A 19,806-nucleotide genomic window follows, 5' to 3' on the forward strand; every position below is an offset into this window, starting at 1 on the left:
GAATGCAAAAAAGGAATAAAGAAAGAAAGTAAAAAGAAAAAAGAAAGAGGAAGGAAAGAAAGATAGACTAAGAAACAAATAAATTAAAAATTAAAAAGAAAGAAAGAAAACAAAGGAAAGTGAAAGAGTCAAAAGAAAGAGCAAAGGAAAGAAAGAGTGAAAGGAGGAGCTATGAAAGGAAGAAAGGCAGAAAATCACCCAGAATGCATTGCAGAGGTCAGTGTCGGAGTGGCTGTGATGTGTCCGGCCCCGGTGCTCCAGTCCCCAGGGTGCCCAGTGATGAAGGGAGATCTGCCCTCCGCTCAGACTTTCATGTCGCCATCTAAGCTACTGGCAGACAGACACTGGCGGGGGGCTGGACGACAGCTACAAATGTCACCCAAACAGGGAGATTTAATTAGGAATGACAAGCCCTGACGCGTGAGAGTGCCGCCACATACTCGGAGAATTTAGGCATGCTGAAAGCGAGCGGCTGTGATTTATAATTTAACTAATGCCTGGCGTTTCTTTTTCATTTCTTGGCTAGAAGGGGGAAAACTCAAAAGGCCTCCTCACTGAAGCTAATCTAATACGATATTTTTAAGGGCAGGCGGTCAACGGCTTCTTAAAAAGCATGTTGCTCGCTCACTCTCTCTCGGTCTCTCGCTACCTCCACTTTGCAGCTCGCCCCGGCTTTCTCTCTCGTTTTTTTCAAGCTCTTTTTCTGCTCAGACAGGGAAAGAGGTGTGATAATGAAAACAACCTTTCCCATCTCCCACCCCTCTCTCTCTCTTTCTCTCGCTCGCTAAGCTCCATGCACTCTGGGGAAATTGATTGTCTGGCGGGCCGATCTGAGCGCTCGCAGCTGATGCTGGAGCCAGTTAAGTCCTTTTTTTATTGAGGGTATGAGGCATTTTTAATGGGAGTTGCATCAATGAACTGTGCAGGCGCTCAGCATCTGCATGCAGAGGGGGGCTTTTACTTTATACTTATTTGAATACCCTTTCAAATCCTCTCTCTCTCCTCATGCTGGATCTAAGAAGGACAGCAAAGCAGGTTCCCCTCCACCTCCATCATCTTTCAGACATCAGCCCAGAATGTGTGTCTCACTCTCTCTCTGTCCAAAGCCGGACACCTGTCTGCAGCCCTAGACCAGACGGTGCGGTCCATATATACTGAAACCACGGCGCAGACACAGATACTCCAATCAATGGCACACACAAAGGTCTTTTACTTATTGTTATGAGCTTGTGCTCGACTGCAGCGTTCTCTCAATCAAAAGCAAACTGATGCCAGGAAGAGTGACTGTGTGTGTGAGGCACAGAGAAAGAAACTGTTCTTTTCCCATTGATTTCAGCCTCAGACCCCCACTGACTGCTTCTCAATAAGAAGTCCAGAAAGGAAGTGGCTAAATCCTGCTGAAATTGGAGGGAGGGAATCAATTTAAATCAAGCACGGCGGTCTCCATCTCTTCTGCCATCTCGTTCTTCTTTTCTTTTCTCTCAAACATGCATTTTCTTTATTACTTTTCCATGCAAAATCTTTGATCTTTGAAGCTTCTTATTCATCGTTTCATCCATTTGTCAGTCTACTCTTTCATCCTGCCATCCATCTAGCCATTCATCAATCTACTCATTTGTCCATCAATCCATCCATGCATCCATCTATCCGCTCATTCATTCATCCATTCAATCCATCCATCCATCCATCCGCTCATTCATTCTCCAATCCATTCAATCACCCGCTCATTCATACATCTACCATCTGCTTCTTCACTCATCCATCCACTCATCCACCCACCCATCTATCCATCCAACCATCCATCTGCTCATTCATTCATTCATTCATCCATCCATCCATTCATCCATCCATCCATCTGCTCATTCATTCATTCATTCATTCATTCATCCATCCATCCATTCATCCATCCATCCATCCATCTGCTCATTCATTCATTCATTCATTCATTCATTCATCCATCCATCCATACATTCACTCATTCATTCATCGCTCCGTTCATTCATTCATCCATCTATCATCTGCTCATTCATTCATCCATCCATACATCCACTCATTCATTCATCCCTCTGTTCATTCATTCATTCATTCATTCATTCATTCATTCATTCATTCATTCATTCATCCATCCATCATCTGCTCATCCATTCATCCACTCATTCATTCATCCCTCTGTTCATTCATTCATCCATCCATCATCTGCTCATCCATTCATTCACTCATTCATTCATCCCTCTGTTCATTCATTCATCCATCCATCATCTGCTCATTTATTCATTCATTCATCCATACATACATCCACACATCCACTCATTCATTCATCCCTCCGTTCATTCACTCATTCATTCATCCATCATCATCTGCTCATTCATTCATCCCTCTGTTCATTCATTCATCCATCCATCATCTGCTCATTCATTCATTCATCTATCCATACACCCACTCATTCATCCCTCTGTTCATTCATTCATTCACTCATTCATTCATCATCCATCCATCATCTGCTCGTTCATTCATCATCCATTCATCCACTCATTTATTCATCATCCACCCATCCATCCATCCATCCATCCATCCGCTCATCCATCCATCCATTCGCTCATTCATTCACTCGTTTTTTTTTTTTTGCATTTTTTTAGCCTTTTTTGATATAGGATGGTAAAGGGGGGGGGGGGGTACGGGATCAGAAAAAGGTACCCAAGACAGGATTCGAACTCGGTGCCCACGCTGCCCACGCAACATATCAGAGCGCTGCCCATGAGGCTATCAGCTCCAACCACTCATTCATTTCAATCATACTATTGAAACTCTTTCACTTCCAGTTCTCAAACAGCTCGCTCACAACACATTTCTTAAAATACAAAGAACGGCAGCAGGTGTCCATGGATGTCCTTCCCCAAAAAAGCTATCCTTTTAACCTTTTTCTGTTTTCCAAGAAGGAGAAAGCTGAACGATGCTACGATGATCAGAGAGCAGCAGGAGGACGATGCCATCCTATTACCTTTAAGCTGCTCTAAGCTTAGAGCTGAACCTAAGGGATAGTGGTTAGAAGTTGCATGTTCCTCTGATCGTCTGCCTGTCCTCACAGTAATCAGCTTGTGCATATGGAATACTGCCACGCCAACAAAACACAACTGAAGGCATATGGAACCTTCTAAAAGAAGCACAACCCCCTTTTCCTCTCTATTCTTTCCTTTCTTCTCTCCTTCTCATTACAGGAAGAGCTCCCTCAGTTTAAGTCTAATCTGAAGCTTTAAGCAGAGCCCTGGGATCTTCGGTCGGAAAAAACAGTAGGCTGTGCTTTACTTTCTTTAATCTCTGAGCCAGCCAGAACGAGATTTGTTGGTCTGTAAAATTCCTATGAACCTTAAACAAACATGGAGATACACATGAAAATATGCACAAATGTATTGTGGCAACCTGTTGTACTTGGGTTACTTGTGCATATGTGTGAAACCGACTTATGGAAAATGAGCAGATTTGTTTCAGCATTGTATATTTGCATACGTGTAAGTCTGTAAGGACATCCTCCACTGCAAATGTTTAGCTAACCTGAAGGTCGGGGGAAGAGCAACAAGCCTTGAAGCCATGGCAGGGAACCTCTGTAGTAAAGTCTTTAATTCCTGCTGATTCAATGGCTATTGAACAACAAAGACAAAACACTACAAATGTTTCATATAGTCACAAGACCCTGACATTCCTCACAGAGCAGCACATAGAGAAGTAGATGCTGAGTAGAGTATAATGGAGTAGAGTTAGAGTTGATTAGGTTGATTAATTCAGTTGAGTAGGGTTTTTAAACTAGGGACTGAGGGTCTAAAAGAAGGTACTAGGATGTCTGCAAAACAACCGAGAATTTATGTTTTATTTTTATTTTTTGCAAAAATGTAGTTTTAGGGCTGTCAAAGATAAAGTATGCAGTTAAGATATTATTTATTTATTTTACTTATTTTACTTTTATTAAAATATAAAAGCTAGCTATTTATTTAATTTGTTTGTATTTATAATAAATTACATATTTTTTCCCCACACAGTATAGATGTAGCTTTCCCTGCAAGTGGATCATCATATTTGGGGATCCTTAGCATCAAAAAAACACTATAAAATACTACAAGAGAGGAGAAGAGACTCAAGCACAAGTACCAAAGTCAATAGGACTTGAATCAAGGCTGCAAAAAACAAGATGTTAACTATTCATGTCTAAACAATACCACTGTGAGCGGAGTGAAGCTTCTTGGGGCATGAAATGAATGTGATGTGATTTCAAGGGTCATGAATGTGCTTCATCACACTGACATAAAAAAGCTCTGTTAAAAGAACAGTGTGAAAGAAAAGTCTATCGTCAAAGTTAATTTAACTCATCCTCAATGTCGTCAGTGCCTAAATACACAGTCACATTTAATTATTCAATCTGAGCTTTCGGTTTCATCAGAAGGAAGTAAATCTAATATACTGTGCCAGCAATCAGCAAGCCAAACCAGTTTGCTGTCAACCATTTGTATTTGCTATTTATGATAAAATTAACCTAAAACCAGAAAAAACAAGGAATCTAAACTCTGAAACACAGGCTTACATTTGCGGTTGATGTGTTGCGTTGGCTCAAGACTCTTGCTGCTGCTGCAGACGGCCGTGGCGTGCTGGGGTGCAGGGTTCTGCCTCCTCTGCAGACAGGCCAGCATGACTGCGCAAACGCAGGTACGATTCTACAGACACTGGTTTTCCGAGGCCGACCTGCAAAATAAAATTGTTAAAATGGTTAATGGTGTAGTCAGAAGATTAAGCAAGACAAAGGAATTACACATTTAAATGGGAAAAAGAGTATTATAAAAAGTCTTTTGGGAACCAGAGGACATGCTTTTGGACAAAGAAAATAATTAAAAGAAAAAGTATAAATACAGTCTATTTTTTTAAATAAAAAATAAAAGTAAAACTAGTAATACATTTCAAAAGAACAAAAAAAGTCTAAGAGTATTGATAAAATAAATATTTATATTTGTTAAGTATAAATAAAAAAAATGGCTGAATAATAATATAATATAATATAATATAATATATATATAATATAATATAATATAATATAATATAATATAATAATATAATATAATATAATATAATATAATATAATATAATATAATATAATATAATATAATATAATATAATATAATATAATATAATATAATATAATATAATATAATAGGACCAGAAAATGCTGCAAGCCAGATTCATACTTGCAACCACTAGGCCACGGCTCCAACGTGTATATGTATTTTTAATTCAGTTCTTTAACTCACACCTGTGATACACAGGAGGACAACACACACAGAAGTATGTGAGGTGGAGGTTTAATGCTGCTCCAGCTGCCTCTCGGCTCTGTGGGCTGAATTACAAACACACACCTGCTGCATCACATGGGAATCTAGCAGCCCCGTCCTTCCTGGCCATCCCACAGCACCCATCCATCAGCAGCCTATCACTTCCCTCAGTCACAAGAGGAATAAAGCACCCATCACTGCTCACAACACACACGGTAGGAGCAAAACCCTGCACTGACCTGCTGAAACACTTTCAACGTTTTTTTTTTATAAATGATTTGGATGTCGAGAGAGAGAAAGAGAGTCTGTCTGCAGATCAGATGGTGACTGAGACGGTGTTTTGTCTAAAAAGGTCTCGAGGCGATTTCCAGGAGTTTCTGCTTGGAGTGTAAATGTCCATATTGTGTGTGGGTGTATGTGTAACATGCTGATGAGTTGGGTGGGGGGCAAATGCCAAGCGCACATCAGGGCCAGTGACGGGCGTAATCAATCTCCCCCCGGGCCATAAATCTCTGGCTGCATTCCTACTCTGCCTTCCTCCATCTTCAGCTCTTTCGCTCCAGAGGAAGAAGAGAAAACGGGGCGCGCTGCCAGACAGTCGACACAGGAAACAGCAGCTCTGTTGGAGAATGCGTAATAGGACCATCTGACTACGTTTCAGGCAGCAATGCCGCCCACCAGCCGACAACAAGACTGGCAAAGAAAGTGTAATAGTAAGTTACAGGAACAATCCTGCCGAAGTAACTTTAGGAATAGTTACAAACATTCTTCCAAATATCTTCCTTTGTGTTCAGCAGAACAAAGAAATTCATACAGGTTTGGAACTACTTGAGGGTGAATAAATGAAGACAGAATTTTCATTTTTTGGGTGAACTAACCCTTTAAGGGCACAATGGATGGTTGGAACCTGCAACCATTTGGCACAAGCCCAGATCGAACCACAAGACTACCTAGAACAGGACATTTGTGATTTCAGCACAAATATGCAAGCATATCGAACTTTGAAAATACTTAAAGGTGCCATCGAACGTTTTTTTACAAGATGTAAGATAAGTCTAAGGTGTGTCTGTGAAGTTTCAGCTCAAAATACCCCATAGATTTTTTTAAACAAATTTTTTTAACTGCCTATTTTGGGGCATAATTAGAAATGCGCCGATTCAGGCTGCGGCCCCTTTAATTGCTCGCGCTTTCCGCCCCCTCCCGAGCTCTCGACTCTATCATTGCATAAACAAAGTTCACACAGCTAATATAACCCTCAAAATGGATCTTTACAAAGTGTTCGTCATGCATACTGCATGCATACATCGGATTATGTGAGTATTGTATTTGGACGTTTACATTTGATTCTGAATGAGTTTGAGGCTATGCTCCGTGGCTAACGGCTAATGCTACACTGTTGGAGAGATTTATAAAGAATGAAGTTGTGTTTATGAATTATACAGACTGCAAGTGTTTAAAAATGAAAATAACGACAGTCTTGTCTCCGTGAATACAGTAAGAAACTATGGTAACTTTAACCACATTTAACAGTATATTAGCAACATGCTAACGAAACATTTAGAAAGACAATTTACAAATATCACTAAAAATATCATGACATCATGGATCATGTCAGTTATTATTGCTCCATCTGCCATTTTTCACTGTTGTTCTCGCTTGCTTACCTAGTCTGATGATTCTGCTGTGCAGATCCAGACGTTAATACTGGCTGCCCTTGTGTAATGCCTTGAACATGAGCTGGCATATGCAAATATTGGGGGCATGCATATTAATGATCCCGACTGTTACGTAACAGTCGGTGTTATATAAGATTCGCCTGTTCTTCTGAGGTCTTTTAAACAAATGAGATTTATATAAGAAGGAGGAAACAATGGTGTTTGAGACTCACTGTATGTCATTTCCATGTACTGAACTCTTGTTATTTAACTATGCTAAGGTAAATTCAATTTTTAATTCTAGGGCACCTTTAACGACTGACAGTCAGATGTATAGTAAATAAAGAACAATGACCTCCTAAACTTAATACAGACATTAAGGTTAATTTTCACCTTTGTTTATGTTATGGAATATTACAGCTCATGGTTTTGATTGTGTTTGTTCCAAAACACCTTACTGTGGCCCAGACATGTAACAAAACAAAACACAAAATATAATAAAATCAAAACCTTTGAAACCTTTACAACCCACCAACATTAAACATGTAAATACTTCTATAGCAATAATTTTGCTGAAATTTAAACAAATTTTTAAAAATGATACCTTTTATCACATTACATTTGGCAGCCCTGAAATACTAGAACCGAAATAAAAAAATGAAAATAGAAAACAAAGAAAAAATTAAATAACTTAAAACTAACAGTGATTGATTGAAAACAACAGTGATTGATTGAAAACAAAAACTAAAGTAAATTTAAAAGAAAAATATATAAAAAAAAAAAAAAAAAAAAAAAAAAAATCAATAAAATAGCAATAAATCCTTTTTAAAAGAAATTCAAAGCCATAATAACCATGGTGAAACGCTTAACATGGTTTGCCTAAGTAGGTATGACATGTTCCTGGCTGGATCAATATCCTTGTTGGTCTGGAACAGCATTCCTGTCAACCAATCAGGTTTTAGGATTAGGCTTATGGCTGGGGTTAGGGGCTTGAACAACATTCTTAATCTATTATCCCAGTGATTGGTTAGGGTCAGGGGTACAAGTAGGGCAATAATTTATAGATATGTTGTTCCAGCACCAACAAAAGATCTAGGAACATGTCCTCCTTGGCTAAATCAAGTCGTTCTAGAGGGCAACTGTGTAAATTACAGCTCTTTAGATGGCAACATGATTAAACTGAAGCAGAAACATCTTGAAACTCAGTAAGAACGCCTGACAACCCTTTACCACCCTTCTTGTCAGTCAGACTTTCAGAGGGAACAAATCCTCAAACTGTGAACAACAACCGATAACATGCAATCCAAGAGTGTGCTGAATCGCTCCATTTTATTGACATGTGAAATCTGTGTTATTTAAAGATCGCAGCTCATCGGTAAACATCTCTCTCTCGTTCTCTGTCTCCTCAATGGCTTTCTGTCACAGCGGGGAAATGGATTAGCCCTTCCTGAGACTCGGTTTCCAAAAATCTGCATGTGAATGCAAGCAGATGATGAGGAACTGAGCAGAGAATGAGAGCGAGATCGACAAGCGACTCAGGTCTGTCTATCTGTCGATATTTATTTATAGTAAACACGCATGCACTTTGAAATTGTGTAGCTATGTCAGCTAACATGTGCTTATCAATGTATGTGAATAAATCAGCTGTAACACCAATAAAATCCCCACCACTATAGACTCATCATTGTCTCCTTTCAGTCAGAAGCAGTACAAGCTCAACACAATGAACAGCAAACGCTGGAAGATTTCTGCAATTGCACTTGTGTGTCTGCTTCCTGAGATATGAGCCACGTTACGTATTTGCAAATTCTCTTATCACTGTTATTTCATAAAATTAGAGGGTTTATAAGCTGTCGTTGGGAACAAACCTCATGCATACCTGAAAATACCCATTTCTTAGGAGATATGACTGAACTCTTGTAGCCCTACAAGATTGAGAAACAAGGTATGCTTGTATAGCTAAAACCAAGACAGCATGGATTTGGTGTGTTGTTGTTTAGCATATGATTTTCATCTTAAGCCCTACAGCCACACCGACTTCATAGACATCCCTCTTGAACATCCTGGAGTTAAGTCTCTTGGTTAAGGTGAAGGCACGATTTGCAAAATGTGTTTAGAGCCTTCAGCCTGCACATATTAGAGCTGGGACAATACATTGATTCTCGTTTCACGACACAATGATTCTAGATCGATTCTGATATTTTCTCTCTCAAATCGATTCTGAGCTTAGTTTTGACAGCAGATGGAGCTCTAGGCTAGTTTTTAACCGCACACTCAAATGCTCAAGAAGAAGAGTGCGGACAGCGATCGTGCGTTCGGCTGAGTCATGTTAGTGGTTAAATATACTTTTACCTCGGCTCAGAATGCTTTTATGACGCAAGATTAAATGTAAACAGCCAACTGCGAACACCCTTGTAATTTGTTAACCTCTTCAAACTTTATGAATGATTATTTTAGGTTTAAGTTATGTGTGTAAAGGATCAGGAAGCAAGCACAGTACGGGTGTTTCTAAAGCACATAGTGCCATCTGCTGTTAAAAACTAAGCTCAGAATTAACTGTTTTATCCAAATCCACATGTATGGACCATTCAGTGTTCAGTACTGCAATGTCCGAGTCTCTCCTTTCTCATGGTGTTTGTTTCTTGTGTGTTTTAAAGGTCCCGTTTTTCGTGGTTTTTTGAAGCTTTGATTGTGTTTATAGTGTGCAATATAACATGTTCATGTTTCGCGTGTAAAAAAACACAGTATTTTTCACATAATTTACTTATCTGTATACCGCTGTTTCCACTGTCATAAAAACGGGCTGATGACTTCCTTGTTCTATGAAGTCCCTCCTTCAGAAATACGTAACGAGTTCTGATTGTGCCAGCGGTTCCTGTGTTGTGATTCGACAGCAGTTTAGCGCTCCTTGCCCGGAAAGGTCACGCCTCTTACCATAACGGGGAGATGCACGCGCTCAGTGTTATTGTAAACATGTCTTTAATTTTACCCTATCAATTTGAGCCGGAATCAGACCCGGTGATTGGACTGCGGGATGAAAATAACAGCGTTTCAAAGACATGGCGACAAACACACTCTACAAACGCAACTCTTGTGTATTCCTGTGGGCGGAGGTTCATCAAAAACTGTTTTAGTGACGTCATTAAAGGAGGAAGTAGTGGGATGTAGTCCAAACTGGCCGTTCGATGTAGGCGACTTCTGTTAAATAAAATATCTCGCTTGGCATTGAACTTTGAGCTTTAAAATTTTACAGATTAACAACAACATTACACACTAACTAAAGTTTGAAACATGGGATCACGAAGAACGGGACCTTTAAGTCGGCGCAACCAAGAAAAAATTATTTCACGCTATGTTCATCGGCACAGTCAAGAATAACTTAAACATGTTGCCAACGTTTACTAAACTGTTGACTAGCTTTGACTGTGTGAACAGTGGCCGTCTGCAGACGAATTTTTGTGACCATGGACGGTGTGTGTACAACAGCGCACGTGCGATTGAATTGAGTGCTTGAAAAGTCCACTAGATAGCGTGCAGGCGCCAAACGTGTTTTTCCGCACTCACGGGCAAAGGAGTATCTTTGAAAGGCTTGCACGCTCAACTGTGCACGAGAAACGTGGAAAACGAAGTATACATGGCCCTTAACCGCTCCAAATTGTAGTGGAGCTGACGGCTCACATCGGGAAATATATATATAGTACAGTCCAAAAGTTTGGAACCAAGATTTTTAATGTTTTTAAAAGAAGTTTCGTCTGCTCACCAAGGCTACATTTATTTAATTAAAAATACAGTAAAAAACAGTAATGTTGTGAAATATTATTACAATTTAAAATAACTGTGTACTATTTAAATATATTTGACAAAGTAATTTATTCCTGTGATGCAAAGCTGAATTTTCAGCATCGTTACTCCAGTCTTCAGTGTCACATGATCCTTCAGAAATCATTCTAATATGCTGATTTGCTGCTCAATAAACATTTATGATTATTTTCAATGTTGAAAACAGTTGTGTACTTTTTTTTTTTTTTTTTTTCAGGATTCCTTGATGAATAGAAAGTTCAAAAGAACAGCATTTATCTGAAATACAAAGCTTCTGTAGCATTATACACTACCGTTCAAAAGTTTGGGGTCAGTAAGAATTTTTATTTTTATTTTTTTGAAAAGAAATTAAAGAAATCAATACTTTTATTCAGCAAGGATGCATTAAATCAATCAAAAGTGGCAGTAAAGACATTTATAATGTTACAAAAGATTAGATTTCAGATAAACACTGTTCTTTTGAACTTTCTATTCATCAAATAATCCTGAAAAAAAATATCGTACACAAATATTTTGTACAATTGTACACATTAAATGTTTCTTGAGCAGCAGATCAGCATATTAGAATGATTTCTGAAGGATCATGTGACACTGAAGACTGGAGTAATGATGCTGAAAATTCAGCTTTGCATCACAGGAATAAATTACTTTGTGAAATATATTCAAATAGAAAACAGTTATTTTAAATTGTAATAATATTTCACAATATTACTGTTTTTACTGTATTTTTAATTAAATAAATGTAGCCTTGGTGAGCAGACGAAACTTTTTTTAAAAACATTAAAAATCTTAGTGGTTCCAAACTTTTGGACTGTACTGTATATATATATATATATATATATATATATATATATATATATATATATATATATATATATATATATATATATATATATATATATATATATATATATATATATATATATATATATATATATATATATATATATATATATATATATATATATATATATATATATATATATATATATATATATATATATATATATATATATATATATATATATATATATATATATATATATATATATATATATATATATATATATATAAAAAAACATACATACAAACACATATTATCTGTCTGTCTGTCTGTCTGTCTATCTATCTATCTATTCACACTGCACTGGTTGCCAGGTTCTCATTGGGCTGACATTCAATTTTATGTAACTGCAAGTCTGCAATGTTCTGATTGGCTGCAACTAGGTGATGCTACACAGCATTTTTTGCTTTCAGTGTAGACAAACAATCTACACTTACAACTGTTTAGAACAAAACACTCTGAAATCTCCAACTGACACATGTAGCTTAAGTCAAAGTAGACCGTGCATAAATCAGTTTCCGTAATGAAAGTACTTTTGACTCTGTAACAATATACAGTTTCAGGTAGACACGCACTTAGTTTGTCTGATGCATGCCGAGATCTCTGGTGAGCGAATTAACCTGGCCTGAGCCCCCTGAATTCTCTGAAGTGCACTTCTGTGAGAGAGCTGAAAAGATCGATATGCTGGAAAGTGAGGGGAAGGTGAAACGAAAAGAGGTGTTAGTGAGGATAAAAGAATCTAAGACAAAAAGCATGAGGGGTAAAAGTTGATTTCCTGTCTATAAAATCCCTCATTGTGACCAATATGGACTCAGCCACTAGGGATTCTATGTATATTGATGTTAAGGAGGGAGAGAGGAATGAGCATTTGCGTTTGTCTGCGATATCTGAGAGCTGAGGGGACTGACAGGAGGGGGGATTCTCTTCCTAATTGAATGGTGACCTGCCAGCTTGGTGTGAGTGTGTGTGAATGTCTGTATGTGTGTGTGTGTGTGTGTGTGTGTGTGTGTGAGACAGAGAGCCCCATGCAGTGCTTTTAAAAGGCCTGTGCGTCTCCCCTCTTAATAAGCCCAAACAAGTTAATCCAATCGACACACCCAGACCCTTTTCTTCGGCTTTAACAAGCAGCCACTACAGTCCCCCATAATCCCTCACACACACCGCACCGCTGAATAGAAAGCAATGAAAGAGCCCATTAGAGGGACAGACAGAGTCCCCGACCCCTTAACTTCACTACAGAGCACACACACACAATCTTAGACACTCAACACTATTATATAAAAACCACACACACACACACACACACACACACACACACACACACACACATGCAGCTGAACACGCTGAGCAGGCAACATTAGAAACAAAATCAGAATAACACATCAAGTCACACACACACACGGATAATGCAACAGGACAAGGACAAACGAGAATGCAAAACACTCACAAACAAACAAACAATCCTTCAGAGGGGACATCTGCAGACGGGCACGCACAAAGGGACATAAATCCAATGACTGTTAACAAGACACGCACACACAGGAGATCCGGCGCTTCCTAACAGCACATGAATACAGGAGAGGACGTAAAACCCATAGAGCGCAAACAGTCCTGCTGACAACAAACAAACAAACAATATACGCACATGTTTCCACTATACATACAGTCTCATTCAATAGCTAACAATATTCGCACACAATATCCACATCTGCTAAAGAGCCAGCCTCCATTCCAGGGTTAAACACAGGTCAGCCATTGTTGCAAGCATAAGCAGATGGAAGATGGTTTATTTTGCAGCTCGGAGAATGAACATAAACATATTGCAGTGGTAAATTCTTGCTTACTATTGAGCTCTCCACAAGGCCTGCAAATGGGAGCCGGATGATAATACGATGAAGTCTATCTCTGTCACACCATGTGAAACCACACGCCTGTTATCTTGAATCACGCTACAGTAGCCCACATTAACGCTGTCACATCGGTGGCTGAAGCACCAGCTAATTGACCACTGAGACAAGACGCTGAATCAACGTGTTTGTGTGTGTGTGCGTAGTGAGATCACCTGTCTACAGCAGTGCTGATGCATTCGCAAAATACATCCAGGATTATTTTCTAAATGTTAAAATGACATTTGGACATTTTCAAAGTAGCCTATCCATCAATAGCGCAATAGGGTGACGATCAATAAACCTGTCGCATCGTGCTTACTTGGGTTGTTAGACTTTTTTCGTAGTTTGATGCCAAGTAAAAATATTGAGTTGCCAATGACCAATCAATGCCTTTGAGGTTTAAATAAATATAATATTACCTTCTGTCTGAAAACGATATAAATATAAAATTATTTTCATGTAATGCCCACGTAACTGATAATGACCGAAATTAAAAATTCTACTTTGTCCAAATAAATAAGATTTAAAAAAAAATACTAAAAAATGCTACAAGTGAATTTAGTCATCAAACAATTATAATGTACAGTATGAAAAATGGATATTCACTGTGAGATTACATTTAAAAGTTTTTTTAAATCATTACTTTTATTAAAAGATTAAGTTTAATTGAGCGTTAGATGATAGAAAAGGTTACCTAAATGCAAAAACAGTAGTAAAATAACAGTGACCATGCACAATGCACAAAGAAATATTTAATACTGGTCAGAATGAATGAATAAATAAATAAATAAATAAATAAATAACGCAAGCTACAGCAATGTGCATGACTTATTCTCTCCTTACCAAGCATTTAAATACAACAAATTGTAAAAGAAAGATTGCACAGCCCAAGCGCAGAGTTCACACATCTAAATAAAGACACATCGGAGCAACTGGTTGTCCGTTAAACTGCAACAATCCACAGAAAAGGACAACTAAACTAAGCGCTGGCCATCACACTGTTTGTCACACATCTGAACTCATTCACATAACACAAGGACCTTGTTTAGGATTAACACAAAATGAAAACAATGGCCTATTCTATGCACAACACCCCCACCCCTGAAGGCATTCATTTGTTAGTGTGAATATTCAAGTGTCTTCTCTTGCCGTATTTTGTTCATTGTTTGCGCTGTTTGATCACAGCCTGAGGGGCTGAAGTCTAAAAGATGAGCCGTTGTCATTTGAGGGAGGGTGAAAATGACAAATAATTAAATTATACACGCTGATGTTCAGTTATGATAAATAAAAACATAATGTACCATCAATAGTTCAAATCAATAGAAAATAATTGAAGCCATCTATGTACTGTATCGGTTTTCTCTAAGGACACACTCCAGTATCCCAGAATCCACCTGCAGGCCTGCTGACCTCAATTTCCATTACCATTGAGTGAGGAACAATCAATTACTGGAAAAAATACATTTTGCAAGCACAACAAAAAGTAGCTACACAGTTGGCTAATAGGCCTTTTGTACTCACCATAACAAAGCTATAAATGATAAACCAACAACAGACTGTGGTGTGAGCGATAAAGATGAAAATATAAATAAAATGTTACATTCCACTCACTATTTTGCCAAAACACAATGTCATGTGACCCAGCCACCATAATATCCACTGCCACTTAACCTTCAAAGCATAAACCTATCTTTGTTCAGGGATATACACACACACATATGGTTTATCAGACATCGTTTCCTGTAAGATTATCAGTTTTCTGTCCAATAATCAGCGAGAGAGAGAGAGAGTGAGCGATCGAGCGAATAACGGCCCTGCCTGGCCCTAGTGGCAGGAAATATCCGGCACCTTCCATATCACACAGCTGTACTGATAAAGACCTGCGTTATCATTCCCCTTCCAAGGGACATGAAGTAGTGAAGGTGAAGTATGTGTGTAATTCACATGCGCGTGTGTATCTATGTGAAGGTGGCCACTGAAGAAGGAAATGTGTGCGGAATGGTAATCTTTTGATAAGTCTCAGATATGTGTACATGCTCACAGAAGCCTTCAAAGAAAAGTATCCCAGCTCATCGCTGCCGAGACATTTGGTCGGCTGCACTCGGCTGACAAAGCTGCTTTGCAAAATGACATACAAAGCAGATCGCTTCCAAACACATGCCAACTCTACCTGACACGCTTGTGTAATCGCACAACCAAACGTGACTGAAAACATTAGAGGGTTTCATGAAGTCTCCTCCGCTAGTCTTGAAAAGCGCTCTAAAACACCAGCACTTTTCAAACCGAGTCAATAGTGGATGCTTGGGAGTTCACTTAAGCCAAGTTTACACTACAGGACTTTAAACGTCGGCAGATCGCTGTGCTGTTCAGACTACGTGACTTGCTGTTGAAGTCGTTGTGGTGTTCACACTACTTGACACTACGTAAATGATCCGCAACAAGAAGGTTACACACTGCACGAGCTGACAACAACTCTGTCACCCAACAACTTTATTTGAAAATGGATATTGGGAAGAAATTAGATTAAATTTAATTTAAATTAAAATAACATTATATTAAAAGTTTAAAACATTCTGGCTGACCTCACAGAGTTAAGGCAAAGACTATAGAATAACATAAGACTTGTCACTCGTATTTTTTTGAATGGGAGAAAGTGCAACGTGCAATGTGGCGGAATAAGTCCCGCCTTCTAAATAAGGGCAAATCACCGACTGGTAAAATCATTGCGTCACTGCAGCGGCCGTTAGAAGCACCGGTTTCTATAGAAACAGTCAGACGCACGCCTACGAAATGAGGCACAAGAGACGTGCATTTAGGACTGCGCATGCGCTCGATCCAGCCTGAAAAATACCGTTTTTGGTCATGATTTGAGCGTTTAGAAACAAAATTTATGAGACAGTTCTTGTCAGATTTCATTGGTGATTACAAATATGAAATTTAATCGAAAGCTTGACAAACAGCTTTGGAGAATTTGATGTTTCCCCATTCAAAGAGATAGGAGCTGCACTTGCATGCCCGAGAGGCGTTTCAAAGATGGCCGCCGAGTGAAATGACTTGTCTTAAAGGGACTTTGGTTAAGGCTACCGTTATTTTAGAACGTTTCCCTTTATTGTTTCCATGACGACGCGTCATGCTTGTCACGTGACACACCGCGACCAGCTTGCCACACTGTATGACAGATGTATTGCTTCTGATATTCCGATTCTCAAATATGTGCAAGTAAGTGTTTTGCCATTTAAAAACCTATATAATGACCTTGATCTTTATATATAACGTGAATTCATCCATTTGTCCTGAAATACATGTGGCCGGTGAACTGGGAGAACAATAGAGTGAGTGAGCTTTATAGTTCCTTACACAATGTGTATCTGATATGAATAAACGTCGGCAAATTATATTTGAATGGATTGTTATTGCTGCTTCTATAGACATCAGTTTATATTTCATTGGCTGTTGCGTTGTGACACGTGACACCACAGGATATCAAGTCGGCCGACAGCTCCAGATATTTACCGTGCTAGATATTTGTCTGGCATCTGCAAGGTGTCGGCGACGCGTGAGCGAGCCTCTCTGATGCGTCGTTGAGTAGTTCACACATAAAGATCGGCGAGCGCCGATCACTCGCTGATTTTTCCCCGATCACAGCTCGACCTGTCAGCCAGCACGTTAACTGGCAAATCGGGCTTAAAATCCTGTAGTGTAAACTTGGCATGAGGTTATTATAAAAAATATAATTCAAAAATACAATAAAATAGTGTTCAGAAATATTGTATTAAAATGAAATAAAATAAAATATTTCGGTATAGTGTAAATGAAAATAAAAATAAAATAATGGTTATAAAAAAAATAAAAAAAAACAAAAAAAAAAACATTTGACAGTATAAATAAAAAATAAAAAAAATCCAGAAAAAAAATCTTAAAATAAAATGAAAAAAATATTTGACAGCGTAAATGAAAAATAAATATAACTGAAAATAAAAAAAAATGGTTCAGAAAAAATTGAAAAAAGAAAAAAAAAGAACCCCCCCCCCCCCCCCCAAAAAAAAAAAAAAAAAAAAGACATACAAAGCGGATCACGTCCAAACAAATGCCAACTCTACGCTTGTGTAAATCACACAACCAGTGACTTCCAAGCGTTATATTCTCAGAGAACATTACAGGGTTTTGTGAAGTCTCCTTTGCTAGTCTTGAAAAGCGCTCTAGACAGCTTGACAATCATAAGGTCAAGTGAGGCTTGGGAGATTCATCCGATGAAGCCAAAGAACACAGTTCATTCAAGAACACTGTTTATCCTGAGGATGATGTCATAAAATCCTAGCACAAAACAAACACCAGGCCTGAAACCCCTCATGCAGGCATTCGAGAATAGGTGCAGTCATGCAAAACCCTGCTTATGATGAGACGTGCCCTCTGACCTCTCTCTCTCTCCGGCGTGGCACACACACACACACACGTCCCTAAGCAGAGTTCAGCATCTTAAATTACTGCCTGCCCTTTCCCTCTGTGCGTTGCCCTCCTCTCCTGACCCCTCCGCTTCGCTGACGGGGAACTGTTCATAATTAAATGTTAATCTAAAAAAAACCCTTTCCTTCTTCCTATCTCTCGCTTTCTCTCCTCCACATTTTTTTTGGGAAGAGATCTAGTTAGAGATTGCATTAGCATGAAAAAGCAGGCTGGTAATTGTCTTCACCCAGCGGAGTGATCTGTAGCTCGGTGAGCAGAGAAATCTGAGGATTAGTTTTAAAAAAAAGAAGGCAGCAGCTCTATCTCTGCTCAGAGCGCAGATGCTGCCCACAGCCACAGAGTCTCCGATTAAATTACACAGTGAAGAGGATGTGGCCATTGACTTTAAAAATTAAATAAAATAGACTAGTGGGAGACTGAAGCTCGACCTCCGTTTTAACTGCCGAGCTTATCCGCAAACCCCTCGTCTCGCTAATCTATTAATATGCATTTCTGCTGAAAACGAGGGAAGGGATTGGGTTGGTGGTTAAACGTGGTTGCGAGATATGGCACGGTGTATTAAAGGGGTTAGGTATCCCAAAATCACGCCTGTAGGCCCTTCTGCCCTCCTTTAATCCTCGGTGTCACATTTTAGCTTCTCTGCTTGCCGGATCCACACTTCAAACACACATATACCCAGAGGGAAAAAAATATTGCTCAGAGGTTGCTCTTTCAAAGCTCAGGAGACTTAATGTTCTCAGTTGTTTTATTCAAAGAAATAGTTCATCCAAAAATGAAAATCATGCCCTCCAGGAGCTCACAAATCTCATTTGCATATGCGCATATTTCAAACTTGGAAGGTTAAGACTGTTGTGGCAAGTTTGGTGTGAATGATAGCAAATGTCTCTGGATGTCATGGACGTGCCATGTCTAAATATGCAGAACCGCCAATGAGATTTGAGCACACTTGACATTTATGCTGCTTTTGTTTCATTTTTGGAGCCAAAAAGTCTCCTTTTGTATTCCACAGATGGGTAAGTAAATGATGACAGATTAATTTTCATTTTTGGATGAACTACTTCTTTTTTCCTAAAACACAAATAAGACATACATAATTATCAACATACAGTAGGAGAATAGAGCTTTAAAATCAATATGGAGAGCATAACCTAGATCAAACTAAGTCACAAGTGGATGCTAGGATCTTTACAAAAATGTTCAAAGAATCGTGTAGTAAAATGTATTAAAATAAAAATACACTAAATACTGGGCTGAAAAAATTTGGCATTAAAATGCATTAAAATAAAATATTTTGGAATAAGTTTTGTATGAAGTATAAATGAAAATAAATTGGGGCAGGAAAAAATAAAGTAATAAAAATAAAATATTAATATTTAATAACAATAATAATTTTACAGCATAAATGAGAAGTTTAATTGAAAATAAAAAGGGGTTCAAAAATAGAATAAAAAAAATTTCACAGTATAAATGTGTCTTTATAAATGAAAATATATAGCTGCCTTTATATTTTAGGAAGGGGGAAAACTTACAACTGGATCATCATGTTTAGTGGTCCGTGGCATCAAAAAGTTTGAAAACACCTGACCTAGAGAATAGACCTGGTTATTGGAAGAACTTGGTAAGAAATATTTGCATTCATATTTAAATGACTGATTTCTGATTGCAGACAGGATCTTGGCAAATCTAAGCGGAGCTGTTAAAAAGATTTTTCAGTCTTCGGAACATCCATTCATTTTGGCCTTACGCCACATGCCACCAAATACATCAGGGATGAGAAAAAGCACTTCCACCTCCAAGGCAAAACTTCAGCTGCCCAATAATCTAAT

At 38.5% G+C, this 19,806-nt stretch overlaps 1 protein-coding gene across 4 annotated transcripts in view; it reads right to left on the minus strand.

The window, feature by feature from the left end:
• fam222aa (family with sequence similarity 222 member Aa) overlaps positions 1-19,806 on the minus strand; it is a 99,777-nt gene that overhangs the window by 21,447 nt on the left and 58,524 nt on the right. For all 4 annotated transcript variants that reach the window (XM_048188627.1, XM_048188625.1, XM_048188626.1 and 1 more), the window contains one exon: positions 4,571-4,728. In XM_048188627.1, coding sequence (XP_048044584.1) covers positions 4,571-4,676 — 106 coding nt within the window. In that variant the 5' untranslated portion in view covers positions 4,677-4,728. The remainder of the gene's footprint in view (positions 1-4,570; positions 4,729-19,806) is intronic.

This window comes from Megalobrama amblycephala, linkage group LG4 (genome assembly GCF_018812025.1).
Source record: "Megalobrama amblycephala isolate DHTTF-2021 linkage group LG4, ASM1881202v1, whole genome shotgun sequence".
Classification (NCBI taxonomy): domain Eukaryota; kingdom Metazoa; phylum Chordata; class Actinopteri; order Cypriniformes; family Xenocyprididae; genus Megalobrama; species Megalobrama amblycephala.